This window comes from Carassius gibelio, chromosome B5 (genome assembly GCF_023724105.1).
Source record: "Carassius gibelio isolate Cgi1373 ecotype wild population from Czech Republic chromosome B5, carGib1.2-hapl.c, whole genome shotgun sequence".
Classification (NCBI taxonomy): domain Eukaryota; kingdom Metazoa; phylum Chordata; class Actinopteri; order Cypriniformes; family Cyprinidae; genus Carassius; species Carassius gibelio.
Window position 1 is genome coordinate 17,098,655 of NC_068400.1, and position 24,647 is coordinate 17,123,301.

At 37.7% G+C, this 24,647-nt stretch overlaps 1 protein-coding gene across 6 annotated transcripts in view; it reads right to left on the minus strand.

The window, feature by feature from the left end:
• Nucleotides 1–4,520: 4,520 nt before the first annotated feature.
• The window catches only part of rgs3a (regulator of G protein signaling 3a), a 181,509-nt gene continuing 161,382 nt past the window's right edge, over nucleotides 4,521–24,647 (minus strand). For 3 of the 6 annotated variants that reach the window (XM_052556605.1, XM_052556606.1, XM_052556607.1), the window contains 5 exons: nucleotides 21,938–22,011; nucleotides 10,083–10,184; nucleotides 8,834–8,895; nucleotides 7,524–7,690; nucleotides 4,521–6,279 (listed from right to left, as the gene is read on the minus strand). In XM_052556605.1, coding sequence (XP_052412565.1) covers nucleotides 6,079–6,279; nucleotides 7,524–7,690; nucleotides 8,834–8,895; nucleotides 10,083–10,184; nucleotides 21,938–22,011 — 606 coding nt within the window. In that variant the 3' untranslated portion in view covers nucleotides 4,521–6,078. Of the gene's footprint in view, nucleotides 6,280–7,523; nucleotides 7,691–8,833; nucleotides 8,896–10,082; nucleotides 10,185–10,331; nucleotides 10,849–15,903; nucleotides 15,995–21,937; nucleotides 22,012–22,106; nucleotides 22,122–24,647 lie in introns of those variants that run through there. The other 3 variants (XM_052556610.1, XM_052556608.1, XM_052556609.1) reach the window with 3 other exon arrangements.

Sequence of the window (24,647 nt, forward strand, 5' to 3'; positions counted from 1 at the left end):
AGTCAATGCCCCCTCGGTATTTTAGTCTTACATATAGAAAAAACTTTAGTGTCTGCCAATCTCCATGAGCATATCTGTCATGTAAGGCTAATCCTGCATTGCCTTCAGAAACCTTAAGCCTGGGGTATGTCATTGGTCCCAAGGCCATTCAAATGGTTAACACCAACTGTCCATCATGAGGGAGTTGAAGTAGTTCCACAGATTAGCTAATTTCTTTCATTTTATCAGCAGTTTCACTCCCCAGACCAGGAGGCCTTTCAATGACTCAAAATGCTTTCACCACATTCATCTCATCATGTCAGGTGATTGTTATACAAATGTTATACAAAATATTTATTTTGTGGGTTGGTCTAAATTTAAAGAATTTTAAATGTGTTGCATTCCTTAAAAGGTAGAGTGGGTGTATTAGATCGTATCTGTTTACTATTAACAAACATGATAAATATTTCACATTTAAATTGAATGTAGATGGTCAGTGGACAGAGCATGTGCATGAAAAAAGAGCTGTATATTCTACCCAACTAGATATGATTGATCCCTACCACTCACAATGAAATAGGAACAGGTAACAGGTCTAAAATTATGTAGAATGTTTTAGCCAACAACATTTGTGCTATGTATGATGAAGACCAATTCACTGCACAATAAACACAGAGGCTTGTGCGTAATTGTTTTATTTTTATGGATTACCTTAATGCTGAAAAGACCTTAAGTTATTTATTTATTTATTTTACTAGCCCATCATGTCTCTAACCATCCAAGTGCACATTCGGCATTAAGAGCTGTTAAGATTAAAACTGGCAACTCCACAGTGTGTCAGTGTCATGGACATAGGACAGAGCAAGTGTAAATATCTTTTTAAGTCTATATTTCTATATTGTGGTATTTAAATGTGTGTATATATATATATATATACAGAATAAATGTAAATGTAAATATATATATATATATATATTGATGGGCATGGTGTTGCATCAACTGGTTTATACTGTCTTTCGTCGGATCGCACCACTTGCATCAGGAATAGACTACTTTTTTTTTAGTGGGGGGTATATTCAAACATTAAAGGTAGACCTAGCCCTTTAGTGGGTTATGTTATAGTCCTGCTTGTTTTTATGTTTTTATGAAAATGGCTGTATTGACTGCATGATAATATCGTTGTATTTTTTACTCCCATGGGGCTCGAAAGCCTTGCAAAGAGTAATAATGGCTTAGTGGAAGAATTTTCCTATGATCTGTAGCATGGGACATACATTGGGGCATAAATAGAAGACCCTGCAAGCAGCAAGGCAGAATCATTTAGCATTTAGACTGACAAAATGGAGTAATGGAGCACTCAACATTCTTACGAAAAAACAGATTTTCTTTTTAAAAAACTATAGAAGTTTGAGACCCAGTGCGACAAGAAGAGAAGTTGAGGAGGGTACAGCTGATACTCTGCTTAGTAGAGGCTTCTGCATCACTAACATTGTTTAGAAGATCCCTCACAGTACTTGTTGTCCTCAACAGGAGGATTTGTAGATCATGAGTGGCTGTCACACAGCATTCTGGCAAGGCTCATTCACTAAATAGTCTTGCTTATAAAATCCTGGAGCTGAACTATTTACTGGAATGAGTGGTACTTGAACAAGGTCTCATTAGGTCTCTGCAGAGAGAGAGGGTTTGACAACAACTAGTTACAAAGGGGGACTTTTAGCCGGTGTCCCACCATCTACTTGTCCCATAACTGCCAACATCTATGATGGGGAGACAGTATTTGGAAGGTGGTCAGCGACGCAGGTAGCCCTAATGGGAGGACCTGATACTACCAGTGATCAGATAGGGTAATACAAACTGGCTTTTCCAGTGCTTTTGGCACCAGGGAGACCGGTTAATAACCATTTGTGAAGGCCAGGATTGATGTTTACTGAACTTAAAGTAGTCACTCAGATCATCCACCCAAGGGGTAAGACCAAGACATCATTCACCTTCTAGTAGTCATTACAAAATAAGGAGATGCCACCAGGCCTTGAAACAATGTCAAAATGAGGCTGCATTGGATGAAACCAGAAGTTCATGCCTCTAAGAATTTGTTCACATTACTTGCGTTTCCACTGTAAGGGCAAAAGCGGGCTTGCTAGTGCATCAGGGCCAGTCATGTTTCCACTGTTACCTCTGGGGCTTGACCGTGCCTTGTCGGGGGCTTCCTCAGGCCAGTGGCCAGGGTTTTTTGTCCCACTGAAAACATTTGGTCAAAACAGGCCAGCTTGGCTTGAGGAGTGGCTACGAACAAAGGTGGAGTTTCTCTGCGTCTGGAGAGCATCAGTGCCACAGATTATTTCATATAAATAACAGCTACAACACCACCATTAAAGACTTTTAAAATAATTTTAGCTCAAAACTCACTTTCAGACATCAGTGGCTGTTTGAAATCACTTATGTTTGAGATTCAATGTGGATTAAAAAGACTTAGCATACTATAACCATAGTAAACATGGTAAATATGACCACTTGAATAAATCACACAAATAACATAGGCTGTCACAATCATGTATTTATTTAATAGCATATTTTATCTGTCAGTAAGTCTCATCTCTTTATACATAACTGTCTGATGTTCATATTTAGCTGCACATATGTCATAAAATATACAGTAGCTAGCCTATAATCATAGTTGTTCAGAGCGCTCTCTCTGCTACTCAGGTCATATTTTTGACAGAGAAATTATAGAAATGGTCATTCTTTCTAAATGTGATGTATACTGAAACTACAAATAAACAGAAATAGACGCAACTGAATGTGCCCTTTCTTTTGCGAAATAACAGTGAAAATGCAGCATGATTTTGGTCAGTATTGTTGAAGGTTTAGTTTTTATTCTTAAAAACTATACACACTGTGTGTGTGTGTGTGTGTGTGTGTGTACGTACATACTTTGGATGGGTTAAATGCTGAACACAAATTCTGAGTATGGGTCACCATACTTGGCTCTATGTCACGTCATTTACATTTCAAGGTATACATTTCATTAGTTTGATACTGATTTCTTAAGAATCAAACCAGTGACTTTGGTGTTACTATCCCTGTAGTCTACTGTTTGAGCTACAGAAATGCTCACACATTACATTTAGCCATTTATTTATAAACACATTTAAGTACATAAAGCCAATGCATCAGCAGATATAACTCAATTGGTATTTTCATCAAGCTAACAGCATAATTAAAATTTAGATTGCATTTTATTAGCTAGAATTTTAACTAGCAATAACATGATCCACTCCTCACCATGATGGTAACCTAGTTTAACCAAAGGTCACCAAGAATTCTCAAAAGTATCAAACATTAGCACTATAGAGTCTCTCGCTTTTCTCATATTGCTCATAAAACATGTTTAGTGATATTAACAATTTTACTCCCTCCATTAAGTCTCATGCAAAGCATGCTGGGAACTGGAGTGTCAGTAATATCAACAGCAAAAATAATTTTTGAGTACTTGATTGGTTCACATTCACCCCACATAATGTATCTCAGTAGACTTCACATTTCACTAATTATATTATTTAAAAGCGAAGAAATCAAGATCAAAAGAGAAATACATTTTTGTTTTGATCCCCACCAGAATGTTCTGTTTTCCTTTTATTTTTCCCAGTGACTAAAGAGCAGACAGCTGCCCATGAGAGCATTCAGATCTGCCAGGTGGCCATGACTATTGTGAAGCTCATTCTGATAAAGTGTCCTTGTTGGGTTGGCAGAGCTGCTTGCAGCAAACAAGGGCCATGGGTTCTCAGAGGCTGTTGGCAGGAGAGCCAATATTTCCCTAGCAACTCACTGAAGAGGTCACTCAGTTGCTGCTATTTGCAGTGTTGAGACTGCAAGAGAGGCAAACCTTACATTAAAGCTCATTCACACGAAAACAACACATTCTCCTGGGATTTCTTTGATCCTCAGTTCTAAAAGACGGAATATCCTGAAAAAAAGGGCTTGATGAATATTACAGAGAGGATTGTAATGAAATAAAGAGAAATCCTGAAATCAAATATAAAACGTGTCTCACTCAAGACTATTCTAGCTCTTTTGCATGCATCCCATTACCTGATCATCTCAGTGGTAGTCCCAAAACCATAAGATTCAATTTTATATTTGGGTTTATATGCTGTGAAATTTTTAATGATCATTATTTTCCCCACCTTAAATTACCATAGGGTTAGGGTTGGGTTAGTTAGAAAAGTCTCATTGTAATGCATCCAGATGATGTACATTTTATTTATTTATTTATTCAGTAATGAATACAAAACAAAACAAAAAAAAGTTCCTAAACTGTCACGAAAACAATGGCAAGAACAAAACAGGTTAAATGTTTTAAAGCAAAATACGATTTTGTATTTCTTTCTGGGATAAATATTCATCCCTTTATAAGTTTTATTAAAATTAATAAATATGCAGCAATGCTGGAAAATGCAATGCAATGCAAAATTGTGTAATAAATAAATTAAAAATAATAAAATACAAAAAAAGTAATAATAAAAGAGAGGCAGGAGGCAATGTTGTCTAATTTTACCATCTAAATGTTTTATTTGTGTTTTGCAATGACACTGGCTTTTTAAATCTCTATTTTCTTCAGCACTTGCTATCTTAGGAGATGCGTTGGAATTGTAAACAGTGAAAATGATAAAATACATTTCATAAAACTACTTACAAGCAGTGTACGTCCAAGGCAGAGGACGACCAAACCTGCTCCACCCCAATTTATAACAATACATGTCATTTTATAGCTTTAAGGTTCACATATTTACATAGGTACAGCAACGCCTCATGGCACAACCACAAAACCTTGTGTGTTTTTATCGTTTTACCATTTTTTCTTAAGAATTATATATACATCCATTAACCCGGCTGCCTGCTGCCAGGGAAACACAGTTACAATAATTTGTGTACTAATGTAATTCTTACATTACCTGTAACTTGCAATAAAATTAATACAGAGCTCGATCTATTGTCTTTTTCATAAAAAAGGTAAACTTATCCATGAGATAAGTCGACAAATAAAAATTATAAACATATTGCACTTACATCAGGATAGTTGTGGACCTGGATCAAAGTGGAAAAGGGAAATTCAGCTGAGTGCAATGAACAAAGCAACCAGTGAAACCTCTAAATAAATAACTACATTTTTTGTACTGGTAAAACATGGCGTCTTATCAACAAATATAGGGAACCTTGTGCCCTATTAAATATAGAGTGCATGATTAAACCTAAAGTCTGGAAAAACAACAATTTAAGTGTAGAAATAGAAGGTTAAGTAGGTCTGGAAGCTTCATAGTTGAGTGTCATAATGTCCTGAGAATACGGTCTCTTCCATTCTTAATGTGGAGCTACAATGGATGGCTTATTGGCTTTACATACGCAGCTAAACATGTTCAGTTTAGTCTTTAGAGACCAACGACAGTCCATTTCAAGCTCTTCAGTCTTCAGGTGCAGTTTGGTCCATTCCCCTAGAGCATTTGTACACTTACTCATGAAATGTGTATTAAATTAGGGATGTGCCAGCATTTTTTGCAGCCCCTTATGTGATATGGAGTCGACAGACATGGAGGAAGGTTCACAGGAACACCACTGAGCAATAAGTGCATGATCATCAATGTTTTCTACATGCCATCCAGACATCAAACCCCATAGGCACAAGACATTTCTGAAATGTCCAGGAAAATCATCATGAAATGGAGAACAAAGAGAGGTGCAGTGCTTGAGCAGAAGAAGAGTAACATGCTTAACAGTACCCAGCTGTCTTAGTGTTAAAGAGGCAATAATCGCCTCTTTTGTCTCCAGTACACTTGGAAAACCAATTAAATAAAATTTAAATGGGAATAACCAGCATTATTCAGCATGGTGGTGCCCCACTCGTCTAGCGCCATTAGGTCGGTCACACTACCTATTCCTCTATCTTTCACCTTTTGTAAACAAAGCCTTGTGCATTTCTCCACTCCCTGTCTTTTTAGCACATTAACAGATAGAATGGCTGATGAGAATGAAATGCTAAGTGAAAGAAACCTCTCCGATGCTACTTTATATAGTCTCTCTTTCTCGCTTTCTCTCTCTGTCATCTTAGGAGGAGGAGGATGTCGATGTGGTGCTGGGTTTCTTTTGATTCACTAAGTCCATGTAGAGTTCTGAACGCAGAAATCGAGGGTACGAGTCTTTCTCCATCAGGCCATATATCCTCCTCTGGGCCAGGTCGAAGCAAGAGCGATCAATGTTTTGCAAGTTTTCTTTAGTATGTTCCCTGGTGTAGGAATCCAGATTCACCTGGAGGACAAACAAAAAGCCATTACTTCCAAGTCAACAGCCGTTTAAATTCATGTTACGGCTAGGTTACAGACCAGAAAGCATGTTTTTCAGATTCCCCCCAGTCCATTTATGGACTGTCTATAGACCTTGTGCTCCAGGAGGGCCACTTTCCAGCAGAGTTCAGCTGTATTCCTCATTAAACACATCTGAACCCATTAATCAAGGTCTTCAGGATCACTAGAAATGTCTAGGCAGGTGTGGTGAAGCTAAACTCAACTGGAAAATGGCCCTCCAGGAGCAGGAATAGACACCTTAGGTTTAATTCATATTGCGCAGAAATGGCAAATCGCTGCGTGCAATGCAATATGAAGTGTTTTATATATATTCCACATGGGAAAAAGTCATGTTTACATTGACTATGAAATACTAAGTGCTTACTATTTGTGGAATTTCTGACAAGTCATGGAGCTTTAACCTTATAAACACAACTTTGTTGGTTTCTATGACATTTTCTTTGAAACCATTCATGAAGACTGACAGACTTGAAAACTGGCACACTTTATTTAACTTTTAAAAAGGAGTGAAATAATAATAATAATCCCATAGCTTTGGTAATTTAATATATTATCGATTACGGTTGCCCAAAGTTTGATTATTGTAATAGGTCACCACTTTTTGTTAATTGAGAAGTCATGATCCTGAAACTAAATCCAGCTGAGCAATAGCCCATCTAAAATATATTCCTGCTCCTAAATGGCACATGAAACAAACTGTGATTGGTAATTTAACATGTTGGTAAAATTATGTTTTTCCAGTAGCCAGAGTAAGCTGAAATCTGGACTGGACTTTACGCTGAAAGTCAAATATCTGGCAACTTGAAATGATACAAAGCTCAGCCTTCTTTAGTTTTATTGCTCGAACAATTGCTGCGAGGTCCTGTTGCTCATTTGATTTTGAATTTCCAAACTGCTTTCCAAGTTTCCAAGTAAACTATGCTATCTGCTGTGTATTATGTGTGGCCAAAGGGGAGACCATTAGTCAGGCATGACATCATATCCTCCACGGCTGCTTCTTTGACCAATTTTTAGGCTCGTGACACAAAGCAGATTATTTTAAGAAAATTTCCACCCTTTTTTATGCTGCTAAATACAGAATGGTGGCATTGTTTATATGTAATGAGTGGTACTCAACAATTCCCAATTAATATCTAGAGTGACTTTTAGTGTTCACTTTTATAACTAAACATGAGACTTCATGCTCACCTCCTTACAGGACTGGATGGCAATGAATTCCGCAAAGATTTTCTTAGCTTTTGATGTCATCTTGGACTGTGATTTGATCTTCTTGTAATCCTCACAGGTCAGCCAGAAATCCAGATTCTCTTCACTGAACTCTGTGCGCAAGAAAGCTCTAAACGCCGCCAGCCCATCTGATGAGAGAGAGGGAAAAAAATAAAGAGGTAGAAAAGGGGAGATGTTATTGGATGGATAAACAGAGAACTATGGCAACGGCAGCCTTCCCTGAAGAGGCAGCGCTGAGTGCCAAACCCTGAGTCACTACTTAAGGCATAAACAAAAGAACACGACTCCAACCAACGATTTAATTACATTATTTCTCCTCCAAGACTCCAACTGCCATGTACTGGGTACCATGAAACATTTTCATAATTATTCTATTCTATTTTTTTTTATTTTTTTTTCAGCATTTCTTATTTTAATTAAATTCCTGGCTCGCATTCATGGACTTAACTTGAAATTCAAACCCATTATTTGTACCAAAGGTAGCTGTAGCTGCCAAGCACAAGAAGGTTATCATTGCAGCAAAATGATAATATTTGCACTGATTTTAGATCATTTTATGGAACTTGAAATACCAATGAAGTCGCTACATTTTATGCAGTACAGCAAAAAAAAAAAACAATAATAATTCAGTTTATGATTATTTTACAGCATATGCATCACAGTGACTTCCTTAAACAGTAGCATTACACACATTTTTAAAGGTTTTTTTTTTTTTTTAAGATTTCCTTTCAGCTCTAAAGGCACCCAGTATTAAAATAGAAGGAAGTGTGGCCCCGTCCCAAAGCACACAATCACTTTTCCGTTCTCATAAGAGCCTGCTGATAACAGCATGTGGATGCTCTCAGGTTTTCATATGAGGGAAACGGAAAAAGAAATTTCCTGCCTCAAACCTCAGGATCGAATTGCATCACAAGCACTTTCAACATCACCAAACGAGTGAATCTGATTAAAGACCACGATATGGATGGTGGGTTTTGTCTGAGTGCTTTGATCTGTGGTTTTCTCTGACTCCATATGGATGTAGGATTCAGTTAATCTAGGATTACTATGAGAGCCATTGACCATGTTCAACAGACCGTTCATTCAGTGACTCAGAGCAGGAAGTTGAGAGGAAGCATGCATGCTTAACACACTGCAACAATGCAGTCATCATCCCTGTGGACTCAAACCAAGCCAATGGAATTCACCAAATACCCCCCTCCCCCTCCCCCCCCAAAAAAATTCACTATATACATGAGGAAAGGAAATGGCATAAATAGAATATGTCTTACATTTGTGGATGAGCAGCTTGTCCAAAGATTCTCCCCACTTCATTGCCTCTTCTGGAGTGGGCCTGCAAATAAAGGCAGAACGATTTTTCAGCAAACCCATCTCTGTCAGGTTTCTCATTGTGTGACCCATTCGAAGCTCTGCCCTTCTATCTCTTGAGTGTGTGTGTGAGCACTGTCAAAGTGTGTGAGTGTCTGAGCAAGTCTCTCTTGGATGGCCTCTTTTATACTTTCCACTGTGGAGAGGAGGGGGTGGGATATGACTGCTCCAATAGGATTAGGTGTCAGCCAGAGGCTCCGCCCACAGCTTCTCTCAAAGACTCATTCTTGCCTTCATTGTCTGTCTAAACTCAGCAGTCTGCAGCTTTAACACTTACTGTGACACTGCCAAATAAGGAAACTGTATCTAACATGGGAGTGTTATTCGACATAAACCCATCATTCAGATCATAGAGTGCTCTTAGAGATGTGCGCTTTAAAACTGTAATTTTTATTTTGACCTACTTACAACTTCTGTGCATTTATGATTTGTAGATCTGTGCCATGAAACATTTTTATTCTGCAGTGTATAAACACTCTTAAAATACTAATACTAACAATATCATTTATCTCTGCAATATATAAGTGTTTTTGCAGCACATATCTAATCAAAATTTAACCCTTTGATGCATTACTTTACATTAGACAGGTCTTTTAAATACATTTTAACCACAATAGTATATAATTATTATATCAATGACTGTCAAATATACATAGTAGTTTAAAATTTGCTGCAATTTTGCGTGCTTTTGTCATTTGTAATTTTTTTATGTCTCTACTTTATATATATATATATATATATATATATATATATATATATATATATATATATATATATATATATATATTTTTTTTTTTTTTTTTTTTTTTTTTTATTATTTATTTATTTTTTTTTAACAAAATAAAGAGTTACTTTTTTAAATTGTGGAATATGAAATATCTATTACTATTCTATTATTATATATTTTATAAAAGGGTTATAAATACATGTTAAACTATATTATTTATAATTGCAAAAAAAGCCCTTCAAAAGCTATTCATCTAAAAGACATCTTTTTAGACCTTTCTCAGTGTGTCTGTCTCTTTGATCCCACACACATGAGCAGAGAGCCACCAGCTGGTTCATTACCCAGGAAGCAGGCGGGCATCACAAATACACACACACACACACACACACACACACACACATACACACATAAACACACACGCTTACTTGACAGACTTCATGGATTTGTCGAGCTTGCCGACTGGGCTGCTTCCGGGAGACTCATTCCTCCTCCTCAGGAAAGCGAGTCGGTTCTTCATGTCTTTGGCCCTGCATAAAAATGCACAGAAGCGAAAGAGTTGAGTTCTGCAGGTCATAAACAAACCAACAAATCAATCGAAGTCATGGAAAACACAACCCCATAAATCCAAATCTGATCGTCAGTGCAGTAACCCATAAAAAGTTCTTCTGCCGTACATGTTTTCCTCAATCCGCAGTTATCAAAGTTGAGAAGACGTTTAAAGTTCCTGGATCTGGATCTTTCATCAGCTTCTCTTCCTTCTCGCCAGTCCTGTGTCTGAGCGAGAGGATGAGTGAAGGGAGGGTTGTGTCACTCTCCATACCTTCGCTCCGCTGTTCAGGTGCCACCGGGAGTCCCGGAGGCCCTAACCTAGGGCCGATGGGCCCCGGAGACCACTGTGGAGTGCAGCTGCATCTCCAAATCTCCAAAAACCTGACTGTTCACCCCTGGATCCACGTCTCTTGAGATGCGCGCTGAACCTCCAGATGCCCGTCCTCCCTCTGCCTGACCTCATGTACCTCTTCCTGAGGAACAGTCTTCACACAATTTCCGCCCACTGATTTCCACTGTGGCTTTGCAGATCCTCTGCCCTCATCAGCTCCACTTGGCCTCTCGTAGCAGAGGCTGATGACAGTACCAAAAAAAGAAGCTGAATCCCATATTTGGCCCTCTCAGGGCCGCCGTTCCCACTTAAAGCACACACTGAGTGTTCCTGCGAACCATGATTGTACAATCGAGCATGAGGTGTTGTTAGATACAACATGAAGTTCATGCAATTCAAATACCCAATAAACAATTATTTTGCCATGCAGTACATCAGCGTAAATGTTCAGCTGTTAGCAGTTGCTCAGCTACATAGGAACTTGATACTCTGTATATTGGCTGTTGTATAACAACTTATCTAAACAGAATTTAGTGTCTGAGCTATTCATTTTGTGATCTGGCACTGTTCAGTGATTTTTTTTCCCCCAGACGGTTGGTTTAAAAAAAAAAAAAAAATTATAACTGTATGCAGACTATTGCTCAAAGTAGTTGTTGTTTTGTTTCTTATGTTTAGTTTTTAAAGATGTTTCTGCTGCTCACCAGGGCTAACTTTATCCAGTAAAACTGTGAAATATTTTAAATAAATGTTATCTGTGTGAATATTGTATAGTGTCATTTATTCCTATGGACAAATCTGATTTTTCAGGATCATTACTCCAGTCTTCAGTGTCACATGATCCTTCAGAAATCATTTTCTAATGATGATTCGCTGCTCAAGAAAGAATAAATTCATTATTTATGTTTATATTTTTTTCAGGATTCTTTAATGAATATGAATATGAAAACAAATTCAACATTTATTTGAAATACAGTTATTTTCTAACAATGTAAATGACTTTTCTGTCACTTTTGATCAATTCTGATTCATTATGGCAATAATACGGTATTTATGGAAGTAATAGTTGGTTATGCAGTGATTTGCCTCAACAGTGTGACACAAAAACAGCCTTTGCAGTGCGACAGTAGAAATAAGTCAAATGCTTTAATAACTGCTGGCTAATAATCTGACCAAAAATGTCTCACTCCTCTGGCTATGATGACGGAATGCATAAACGAGCCTCAACAGGAAAAAGGAAGTCTCCAACTATGTATGACATATTATGTTGCCCTGTAGGCATGAATGGCTAAAAAATCCCCCTCTTTAAAGAGGACTAGCTGGTGACCATGCCAGACTCTTCTTTCTCCAAGTAAAATTACAACACAAGTCCTGAGCGAAAAGATCATACATCAGGATTACAGAATTCAAGCAGTTTAATTTAAACTATAAGTACACCCCCAAGTCCCAAAGCTAAAGCTGTTAGTATCTGAGAATCCAATCAGCTCGACAAGATGGGAAATGAGATGATGAAACGTTAGTCAGCCGTGGTGTGACTAACTGAGAGGAAGTTCCTCACACCAGATGTTTGAGAAAGAGGTCGACAAAGCTAAAAGCTATGAAAATTAAAATAAGTGAAAAAGTAGGTCAGTTATTGATGAGTCTGAATGCTACACACCTATAGCTTATAATAGCGAACTTTAAACTTTATGGTTTAATCTAATTAATTACAATACATTTTGCCTTATTCAATACATTATTTTTGGCTGGTGTTAACCTTTGAGGATGATGCCAAAATGAAGTTTTGTCATATTTGATTAACTAGGATGACTAAAAGTATACAATTCATGTATGACTTCAATGAGAATGCAATATTCTGAGAACTTTATTCTGTTATAACATTTGTCATTTTTAAACAATTTAAACTATCATCTAAAATCTTGCAGTCAAATCTGTTTTATATTAAGACCTGTGACGTTTGACAGAGATATTTACACAAACACTTTTTACTTTTTAGTCTCTGGTGGGACATAAGAATGTGAAAGCGCTCAGAATTGAAACCAGAGTCTGCTCAGATAGCATCATAAATGCTGAAATCATCAGGCTTTTTGGAAGATAAACTGACTCACACACAAGACTTCAACAGCTTTTTTCAACACAAGATTGCAAACGGCTATCAAAACATTAAAAATGCCAGAGAATGCAGCATTTTGGATGGATTCCTGTTGATTGCAAATGTTTATGTCAAACTTTGCACACTTTTAAAAGCAACAGAGTAGGGGGAACAAATAAATCACAAGATATTTGATTCCAAAGCTCTCTTTGTATAAAAATAGAACTTTTACAAGGAATAAATGAAAGCTGGCCAATAGGAATGTGTCAAACTGATTTATTTTTAACTTCCAGTGGGAGATCTGGTTTAAAATGAAAAGGTCTGAGAAGGAGGGTTTTGGATCATACGCACAAGAGGAAAGATTCTCATCAGTTTATGGGCTCTGGAAAATATTTTGAAGTGTAATGAAACGTTTTATGATCCAGGTTGGGTTTCACTGTGATCTTATAAGCTGTGTAGCGTTGACGAAAACAGATGAATGCAAACAACAGGAAAACTGGCCTATGAACAGTCCTTTGAGTCTATAACTTATGTAGACAGTGACATAAAGCTGAGTTTGTCCTCATTCAGTGCACAGAAATCTACACGTCTTGTAAGGCTGTCAGTGACATTAGATGCAATGCTGCCACCTACTGGATATGGTCATTATCAACACTATGTATGGGAGAGAGTTAACCACTTAAGATTTGTCCATAAACCTGCTAGCTTCTGTTCTCAAATACAAAGGATTTACAAATCAACAACAACAACAAAAGTAAAGAAATAGAAATGTCACATCCCATCCAGTTTAAATGCATGTAGGAATTGTGTTAAAGAATCACACAGGAATATGTGTGTGTGTGTGTGTGTGTGTGTGTGTGTGTGTGTGTGTGTGTGTGTGTGTGTGTGTGTGTGTGTGTGTGTGTGTGTGTGTGTGTGTGTGCACGCGTAGCCAAGGAAACACCCTCTGGCCATTCAGTGCCACAGTGTTGAGATTCCACACTGCTTTGCAACACTGTTAGAATTGCCATGTGGCATCAGTCTGCCTGCCCTTCTGCACGAGAAAAACACCCCACCAGTGAAAATGTGTTACAGAGTATTAATTCAGCTATACAAAGAGGAGGAAAGAGGACTAAAATACTCAAGCACATGCTTGGCCTTTTAGCTAAGATCAAGCATAGTAACAGTGCTGTTAAGGAATAGTTCACCTCCCAAAAATTTAATTTTGTGAATATTTCCTCACTCTTCTAGACAAAATATGAGTCCATAATCCATAATAACACTTCCTCCATTGATCCACTGTTGTCATCTCCCATCAAAATCCACCAGCATATTTGTTTAGAGTTGTATCGGACTGTTTTCATTTGTATGCTTGTTCTCTGCATACTTCTCACCTGATTCACACCAGATTTCACTGGAGAAAGCAATATAATGGACAAAGGACTTGGTTTGGAATTGAAAATGCCTTAATTATGAATTTGTTTCCTATAAACACACAGTTTTTGGCTTCACAAGATGTTAATTTATGTACTGGTGTGGATAACTTGGATGTTTTTATCAGCTGTTTTACAGGACTCTCATTCTGACGGCACCCATTCACTGCAGAGGAGTGACTCCATTGGTGAGCAAGTGATGTAATGCTAAATTTCTACAATGTAGAAACAAATTTAACATCACATATTCATCTTGGATGGTCTGAGAGTATATTATCAGAACATTTTCATTTTCGAGTGGACTTTTAAATACCAAATTTGTACAATTCTTTTACATTACACATTTGTCTAGGCTTTTAGCTAAAGCAAATTTCTTGCATACATTTTTTCATCAGTTCATGCATTGTCAGGAAATCGATCAGTAATGCCATGCTCTTCTCTTTAAGCTACAAAAAAAGTATAACTCAGACTTCAAAAAAAAATTGGTGAAGGTATTGAAGTTACATATCAAAGTTAAATGAGAATATACATTTAAGTGAAGGTTCAGAAGCAATGAAACATTTATTACATGATCGCAACTTATTTTTTCACACCTCTCAAAGGACATTGGGCTCTCCTACTAATTTACAAGTTTAAACTTTTAAACCACTAAGCTCTTTAATTAAGACTTTTCAGACACCATATGGCATATTGCATGATCGTTTGCATGTCCAGTTGTGTCAGAAGCTGTGCAAGCTGGTCACATGCGGTGGGAAAAGACATTAAAAGTGACTGCAATGCTTGAGCGAGGCAGCAGTCAAACGTCTGTCATGCTTGACCCCTCATTTAGAGAAAAAACACTGGGCTAATTATCAAGCAGAAGCAGCTGCTCCCGCGTCTCCTCACAGCACAGGCCTGTAATCTCTCAACAGGAAGGACACGCCCTCACTGGAATTTATCAAATTAGGATGCTCTGATCCAGCTCCTCTGAGTCTGTTGACAGACATTTCCCCACGGCCAGCCCTGCAGGGTAAGCCAGAGATAGAGGAGGAGAGGAGATGGTTGCAAGCCACAATTATCTCCAGGCTTTGCCAATTCCCTCTCTGCCCGTCTCATATTGCTGCCCATAATAGAGCTCAGCACTATTCCAGGCCATGAAACCAGGACACTTGCTGTGAGAAAGACATTTAGAACGTGACAACTATTGTGTTGAATTTATGCTTTGTACTTCTGGACATTTTCTGGACTTCACAATTAAAAACTAATATGGAATTTTATCACATGAATGACACAAAAGTTGTTTGAAAGTTGTAAAAAAAATGTATTATTCGTTATTAATTAATCAAGCTCAAGGTATATAAATAAAAAAAAAAATTTAACAAGTAAATTAAATGAAATTACAAGTCTAAAATAAGTAATAAATTAACTTCATTTTTTTTAAAAAATAAGCTAAATAAATAAATGTTTATATTTTGGAGTGAAATAAGATCTACACATATGTTTGATACATTTCATTCACGCAAACAATTTGTTGAATCAATCCAGAGACACTTTAAAATATCTTATGTGCAGAACATCAGGAAACAAAACCCACTCAAGCTTCCAGACAGATTTAAACTGACACAAAATAGGAAAGACACTTTCAGGTTAATGAAACCACCAAACATCAAAATCCAAAAGAAAGGAAAGCTGAAACATCAGCACTTCACGTGAAGCACTCCCAAACGCCCTGCCAGACGAACCACAAGAGACGTGAACTCCTCTCACCCTCATCTTTTTCCTCTTCTAAAGTTACCTCATGCTTTCTATTTTTACCTCCCTCTTTCCCTCTTCTCATTACTTTGAGAACCCTCAGAGCAGCAGAGGAGACACTTATAGGTCCCTACCTTTCAAGGTACTTCTCAGAGAAATCCACCATTGTGTGTAAGGTGTGTGTGAGGGGTGGAAGAGCAGGGTGCTGGGACAGTCACATTCCTCTAACCGCACACAGAGCCTCTGTATCTTTATATAGCACAGGATCTCAGGGAGGCAGAACTAGTGAGAGCCAATCACAGGCCAGATCTCCACTACCACAGACTGCTGTACTGTGTGTCAGTATGTTTACAACACACAATCTATCAATCTATCTATCTATCTATGATGTTATGTGCATATATACCTTTCAAAAGTATTTCAAAAGGTATATGCAAATTATTGTAAATAAAGAAAACACAAGAAAGTTAGGTTTAAAATTCTAAAATAGTTATACTGACACCTGTGTAAACTCTAGGGAAACTGCCCTTAATCATCCACTAAAAAGCACTACATATCATGTTTGTAAATGTATATGCCTTTTACATTAGCGCACATGCTATGGACCATTGAGACCATTCATGATCACATTCAGTGGCTTTCACCAGATGCCCAGTAATTTCATCTGAATTTCTCTTTAAATGGAAACGCTCATAATGAGGTAATGTGATGACAGCTACTCCATCCACCTCACCTGGGAACTGCGGTCGGAAGCTCATGTTGACATTGAAGGTTAGAGTCTGCAAACGCATCCTCTAACGTGAAAGCAGCTGTCCTGGGCCCTTGGATGAGCCACGGCTCAGCTGTTTTCAGAACAGTTGAATATGTAGACTGGGCGACTTTCTCTTTCACCAGAGGTCTGCAGTTACACTGATCTGAGACGAGTGCTAGTGTCGGCTTTCTGTGTCTAGTCTGCTGTCATAAACCAGGTGCTAAAAAGGTCGAAGCAAAAAATAAAAACAACTTCCTGCTATTAGAGCCAAACCAGGTGCAGCTTCTGTCACATGAACTGATCTGTGTAGGTAATAATATGTTATTTTGTAAGTATATGGATTACTTGGGTTGTTACCAACATCTGGTGAAAATTTCATGTCAACATCACCTTTAGAAATGTATATTTATTGGGTAAAAATTTGGATGTGTTCAATACTCATTTTACCTGCTGTAGGTGTTTCTGGATATTAAAATAGTGTCTTCTCAGTGAGATGCTCGACCCGACCTTTCATTACAAATGTGAGAGAACACACAGGTAATAATTTAAAGGGGTCATATGATCATTAAATTTGTCCTTTCTCTTTGGAGTGTAACAGGCTCTTGTTGCAGGAAGAAGATCTGTAAAGTTGCAAAGACTAAAGTCTCAAACCAAAGATATATTCTTTATAAAAGTTAAGAGTCAAGTACGGCAACCTAAAATGGCTCATTCTAACACGCCCCCACATGTCTACGTTTAAATGTTCATACAAAGAAAGAAGGTGTAACTTTTATTCTTGCTCCACCACCATGCTGTGTATTTCATTGTGAAACCAAAGCTACATGTTTGACCTTCCAAAACAAGACACAACTAGAGTTCAGTGGTTAAGCTGTATCTACAGAACAGTTCAACCCAAGTTTTCAGATGTGTGCCGTGCATTTTACGAAGGACGAGGACTGTTTCCTGTGAGAGTAGCCTACAATGCTAGTGTCTGTTTCTATAAAGTGGGGCAGTTCCAACTTTGCAAAGACAGTCTGGCGCTTCTGGCCCACAGTCTGAAAGTATGTTTACATATTTAAAGAATTTGCCTCTGACGATTCAAATGCGAGTTGCGCTTGTCGTTTGTCATTTCTCTGATCACAAATGCAGACATGGGTTTTTGGTTTACGTGGTACGATACGCAATGCAACTTATATTAAGGCAGTATTATAATCATTATAATCAGTAATTATGTCCCCAATGGATGCAACAAATGCCTCGTTTGAAATGGGTTTTATTGGTTTTGTCTTGTCACGCCGGGACACACGACATCACAGTATAGTAAGGGGTGTAACATTTAAGATAATGATACCCCTTTTTCCCCCATATCCTGTAGGTTAACATGCAGAAACATCTATTTCAAGTCTAAACCTTCTGTCCTGTTCACAAATTCAGTGTCTAGTTGCTCATATCAAGCATCTATGATAAGATAAGAGATGAATATAATATGATATCAGAAGTCACTGTAGACTGACTTTTCCACCATTGCTGACATGATGTCTATATACTGTTGAAGATATGTAAATTCAGGGGAGAGAAGAGAAAACATTTGGTGTAATATTCCTGTTTAATATTGAAAGTGACATACAGCCAAGTACGGTGACCCATACTCAAAATGCGTGATCTGCATTTAACCCATCCAAAGTGCACACACACAGCAGTGAACACACACCCAGAGCAGTGAGCAGCCATTTATGCTGCGGCGTCCGGGGAGCACTTGCTCAAGGGCACCTAAGTCATGGTACTGCCGGCCCGAGGCTCGAACCCACAACCTCAGGGTTAGGAGTCAAACTCTAGGCCTTGACTTCCCAACTACATCATTCAACTAAATGAGGCTCAATTTCACATACATTCACAACAGCGTGCTGCCCACATTCTAGCCTAGTAATACCAGACTCTGCTACTTCACTTTGCTTCGTAGACAGAGTCTGGAATGGCATAATAGAGAAGTGTTTTCTCTCTCGCTAGGGGGCGCTTGTCTGAAGTTTAAAATCATTGGTTACCCGTAAGCCAATCAGATACGTTTAGTTATGATGTATGTTGTGCGCCTGTACAGCCGCATTGAAGCACAGACATCATGCATCGAACTCAAATCTATGATTGAACTTCCACTGTTGTAAACACATGATGATGCGAGCGAAATACCGGAGTGAACATGGCTGTAAACGACTTTTGCGTTTGGAAAAGAGTTGAATGTTCTCCATAACAGAGCGAATTGCATCCCGTGTCTCGTTTCCCATTTCCGCGGTCGTTTCGGTTTTCGATTTCTCTAACCTACAATGTAAAAATCGGCGCTTAGCATCTACGTCACGGCTCTCAGCCTGCCCTCTGTTCGTTGATTGGCCCGGCTGTTTCCAGACCGGTGGCAAACAGAAAGCTCTGACGCTGTATCAGACTGAGTACAGAAGCTAAATGAAATTGAGCGGAAGTAGGAAGTCTGACGTAGTCAGGCTAGCAACATTCCACTTTCGCTATAACAACATTTTTGTTATTGCATATGCTGCATTGTAGCATTCACTGTGCGTGTGTGTGTGTGTGTGTGTGTGTGTGTGTGTGTGGACTCAACTAGGCCATCTTGGTTTGGGTATAAATAATCCAGGAAGGGTACATTGGTTTTGAGTGTGATAACAACACATTTTAAACAAACACCTCTCTGAACTGATATGTGATAGGAAAATGGAGAAGTATTGGATCAGGTGGATGTGTGTTGGTTGACTGTCCCAGTTTCCAGCTTGGATACTTCTTTAATGTTGTCTGGATATATCAAACAATAGTGGGTGGAGTTAGAGTAAACCTTTGGCAAGACAGGCTATTTGAAATTAGTGTAAACTGACATTCTGCAAAACAAAGGATAATTCATCACAAATAAGGGTTTATTACTACAGAGCCCACAACACTGCAAACCACGCAGTTAGTCAGGTGGTCAATCTGTGACATTTAGATTCTCTGTTGGCTGAATGTCAGGACACAGTTTAACGCACAGCTGAAGAGTCTGTTTCCAGTCTTGCTTTCACATGTGTATGAATGGAAGTGAATTCAATGCTGAAGTCTAGTGTTACTGTGACTTAATGCAGCTGAAACAACAGAATCAGAGCAGCTGCAAACTTGTAGTATGTATATGTAAAATAAACCACTCCCATGACATGCACTACTTGCACTGATCTATGATGAACTGCTGATTTTAAATAAAGCGGCCAGTTATTTTATGTTTATGTTTTCAAAGTGCTGCAGCCACCAATTCCCCAAACACCTCTTAAAATTAATGTCTGCAAGAAGATTAAACCATTACAACCTCTTGAGAGACAGAAGCAATATTCAGTCAGTGGAATATTAAGTTTTAATCCCTCAAGTTGATCGAGGAAAGCTGTGGCTGCTAAACATACCAGATCATTTCACCACAGATTAGCCTAAGGCACTAGGCCTGAAAGACTAAAAAATTGTGTCAGTACTCTAGACATATCTCTCTGTGCCCATTAACATTCATTTATAAATAGAAGATCAACATGACCAATAATTGAAAAACACTGTTAAGACATTTCATCAAATTCAAAGTTCAAGTTAAATCATGTATTTATTTTTAATTAAACAAAGTAAGTAATAAACTGCATTATCTTGTGACTGTATGTACAAAAGTTCATAGGCATGGGGTATGATTGACTGATTGACTGATTGATTGAAATAATTAAAGGGTTAGTTCACCCAAAAATGTAAATTCTGTCATTAATCTTGTATCGTTCCAAACCCATAAGACCTTCATTCATCTTCGGAACACAAAGATATTTTTGATCAAATCTGAGAGCTCTCTGTTTCATATTAGTGATTTTTTTAAAGATCGTTAAAATATTTAATACTACTGGATAAAAAAAAAAAAAAATACATAAATAAATGCAGCCTTGGTGAAGAGACATATTTAGAAAACATAAAAAAAACATTAAAAAGTGCCCTGAATGTCATTATTAAAAATGCTGTACTAAATAGAATATGGAAGTAGTTTCTGTATATTTTTTTTTATACATTTAAATTTGACTAACCATATCAAAAGAAACATCATCTAATCTAATCAACAATGTTCAAGTTAGTTTCAGTCCCAGACAGTAAAAACTTTTCCTCTATTGTGTTGACCTCACTATAAGAGCACAGGGCAGTTGATGTCATGAGGAGCGGTTTTAATTCCATTGTTCTGTGAAGAGTGTTAATATATACCTAAAGGCACAATTCACACCTCACAATACAAAGGCTCAGATTAACTGTCTGTGAAGAGCTTAACACAGTATCACACATGATAAAATATTCACACACACACACACAAGCTCTAGTGAGCTATGACAACAGCATCAAAACCATCATGGAACTGAAGAAGTTTGAGATGTAGGACACTGCTTTCAGAGCTTCTTTTATAGATTGCACAACACACATAGACTGCATACAATGCAGCCATACAAATGTGCCCAGATTAGGTTAAAGTTAGTGTTTCCTTTATTTACAATTCAAATACCTAACCCATGTCAATTCTGACTACAATCAATCTGATTTCACAATGTGCTACTACTGTCTTCAATCAAATGAAACAGCCTCAAATAATGGTTCAGTCTTATAAATCTCTTAGTAACACTTCATAATAAGGATCCATTTGTAAACATTAATCAACAACAACACACCGAAAAGGATTTACCTGCAAAACAATTTCCACTCAGAAACTGTTAGTAGATTTAAATTAATCATAATAAATCGCAAGTGGCCCATTGAATTAAACATGATTTTTTGAAGTAGAAAGACGAACATTTTCTTTGTACAAAAGTACTCTTCATTTACAACTTTGAAAAATCCAACATATTACAATGTAGTTAACATAAACTAACAATGATATTTCTAAAGCATTTACTAACCTTAGTTAATATTAATTCCAATATTAACTAATACTTTGCATTATTAGAGTCTTGTGTCTGATCGCTTTATTTAACTTCTTTTTAACTTATTTAACTTTATTTAACATAGCTAACATGAAATAAAAATGAAAAGTTGCGATTTTATTAAGTAACCTTAACAAGGAAAAATAAATGCTGTAACAATGTATTGCTTACTGTAAGTTAATATTATTCAATGCATTAACTTATGGTAACAAATGGGAGATAAAGTAAAGCGTTACCATCTCTTCAAAAAGCTAAATCAATTCAGGAACTACCATTGCATTTGCAACAGTTGTCACAAAGTGGAAATTTCACTATTAGATTAAAAAAATAACTAATGAAGAACTAATGACCAACAATGACATTATCTAAAAGCCCTCAAGTATTTCAAAACATCCCATCAAATGATAAAATACGTAACATGTGGAGACTGAACTCTCACTAGCACCAGAAATAAACATATAATGCAGAGAAAATGGGAATGGGACTTACAGGTTTTTGGATTTCTGCTTCTTCTTGGTCCCGTCAGGATCCACGTCGCAGCTGCATTCAGAGCTGGCACTCAGCTGTGGAGAGACCAACAGTCGGCATCATCCAGTAAGGAAAGCAAGGCAGAATTGCAGTCCCACAAGTAGCTAAACCAAGACAAGTTAATCCTCACCACCTGGTACAGGCCATAGCGCTACACTGTGTGTGTGTGTGTGTGTGTGTGTGTGTGTGTGTGTGTGACCCTGGTTTCTGTAATCCTCAGCAGCGAGCGTGTGAGATTGTGTGTGTATGTGATAGGCTCAGTTGGCCTCCAGCCATGCCTGGATTAAAGCAAAGGGGCTCAGACCGTGGAGTCACATTACACTTCCTGTCCTCAGAGGGATATAATAGGCTGAACTGACCAAGAAGAAAACAGGGGGAAGGGAAGCAAAAAGTGGGCGGTCGGTCTAAAGGTTTGAGACCACTTTGTATGTAGAAGAATGAGCCATTGTGTGCGAGTCCCATCTTGACCCCTGGTCTGGCTGTGGCCATACATGGCACAGACCTCGCATGTGGCGACTGGACAAAAAACAGCTTTACTTGGCCCTCTCGGTTCAACAAATATTTCCCCTTCTGTATATATATTGTTTTTTATCGTGTCTGAGCTCCCACGGGATTTGTCACGTCTCTGAAAATTAGGCCTTATCAAGTAAAAACATTGTTTCAACAAACTTTTGTGACAATGGCACATTATTCTCTAGACTTGTAAGGTTTCTACTTTATTGTGGTGTACAGTGTTTAGGAGTAATGTCAAAGTAAGATTTATTGTGGATAGTTGTAACAAAGGGCCATGCAAAATAGTAAAACAAACAATACTGTATATAAATACCATGGCTGTCCTTTTTAATTGTCAGGCCATATTACTTTTGAAAGTAATGGTAATGGAAGGAGCAATAGCTTGTTCTTTTTGTTGTTGTTATTGTTGTTTGTTTTTTGTTTATTTGTTTGTTTGTTATTTGTGATGTAAATCACAGATAAGAGTAAGTATAATTGATTGAAAGAAAAAAGAGTAGGCTGTTGACTTGATATGTGGGTGTTTTTAAGCAGACTAAATGATTGGAGGACTGTACCACTAGAGATTAGCTATTTTGAATAAATATTAATGTCAAATAAATAAATACATAAATAAATAGTGCATGAATGAATCGTTCACAATAAATCTCTATTTTCCAAATGTCATTTTATCAATAGCATGCATTTATAAACTAGAAACTAGGAGATTTTAATTTCACACTGACTTAAAGTCCATGATTCACTCACCTCAGTTCAGGGATAGTTCTAAACAATCCTACTTTTACAGGTATCTATAAGTAGGTACACACCTTAGCATTATGGTGGGCATGATTGAGTTGTCTTACAGTAAAGAAACTTTTAAAAGGGTAGTTCTAAATTTAGATTGTAGTTCTGAGAACAGAGTTAACAGAACCCATAGTCTCACAGGGGTCAAAACGGTCAGCGCTGGCATCACAATAAAGCAACTAATCTTAGGACCCTGAATGCGGGAAGCAGGAAACCCCAGATTCCCAGAGGAGCCATTTCTGTAAGCTCTGATGCCAGGAGCAGGAGAGGTTGTGTAAATTATTTTTTATAAAAAAAAAAAAATCAATTTACCTCACAATTGTAAATTGCTTTACTGACTTTAAAGCACTGCAATCAAAGAGATTTACACAGATTTATATAAATGTCACAATTTATTCACTTTAACTGCTGGATGAAAAAAAAAGCTACTATAGTACACTCAGGCCCCGTCCACATGGAGACGGAGCTTACCCCAATCCGATCTTTTTTTTCCTCGTCTCAAGAAATATCCGCGTCCACACGAAACCGCATAATGATGTAGAATACATGCCAGACCAGTATGTGGCGCTGTAATTCTGCCAGAGAGATACACTAAAAACAGAGAAGAAGACTTGGACTATGCTCATAAACCTTGCACGTGGTACACAAACGAACATGGAACAATACATTAATTAATCAGTGTTAATGTTAGTTAATAAAAAGACAATCGTTCAGTGTTTGTTCATGTTTTTGGTGCTGTTACGTGACGAAGAGGTGTCTGACTAGGGGGGAGACTTGGACTGATGACGTCATCGTTTCAGAAAATATACGGATCAGCCGTCCAAACGAAAACGCAAAGACAGCGTTTTCAAATTTATCCACTCTGGGACCCGGTTTCAAAAAATTGCGGTCTCACCTGATGAAAACGCCGGATCCGTGTGGACGAAACTCCTATCCGATAAAAAATTTGTGCGTATTCACAGAAACGCGTCTCCGTGTGGACGGGGCCTCAGTGGCATGCAAAAGTTTGCGCACCTCTATTTGTTGTTATTTATTTATGTATTAATTTCCTTCCTTCCTTACTTACTTAATTACTTACTGTGAATAGTTAAGAAAATAATAAATGAACTACTCTCCAACAAGTAGGCTATAAAGATTATTAGGTCTGTTTATACTTTTAGGGTGTATTCACACCTGTCGATTGAATTTAACTCAAATTTGTTTCCCCACTTGGTGTGGATCAGGTGTAATCACACTCAGATGCTGACCAAACAACCATACATAATCTCGATCCGGCTCCAAACAGACGCTGTTACATTTGAATGGATGAACCAATGAATGGATGATCACAGCACATGCGTGTTTTTGTTTACAGTTTCTGGTTCAATTGCGAAAA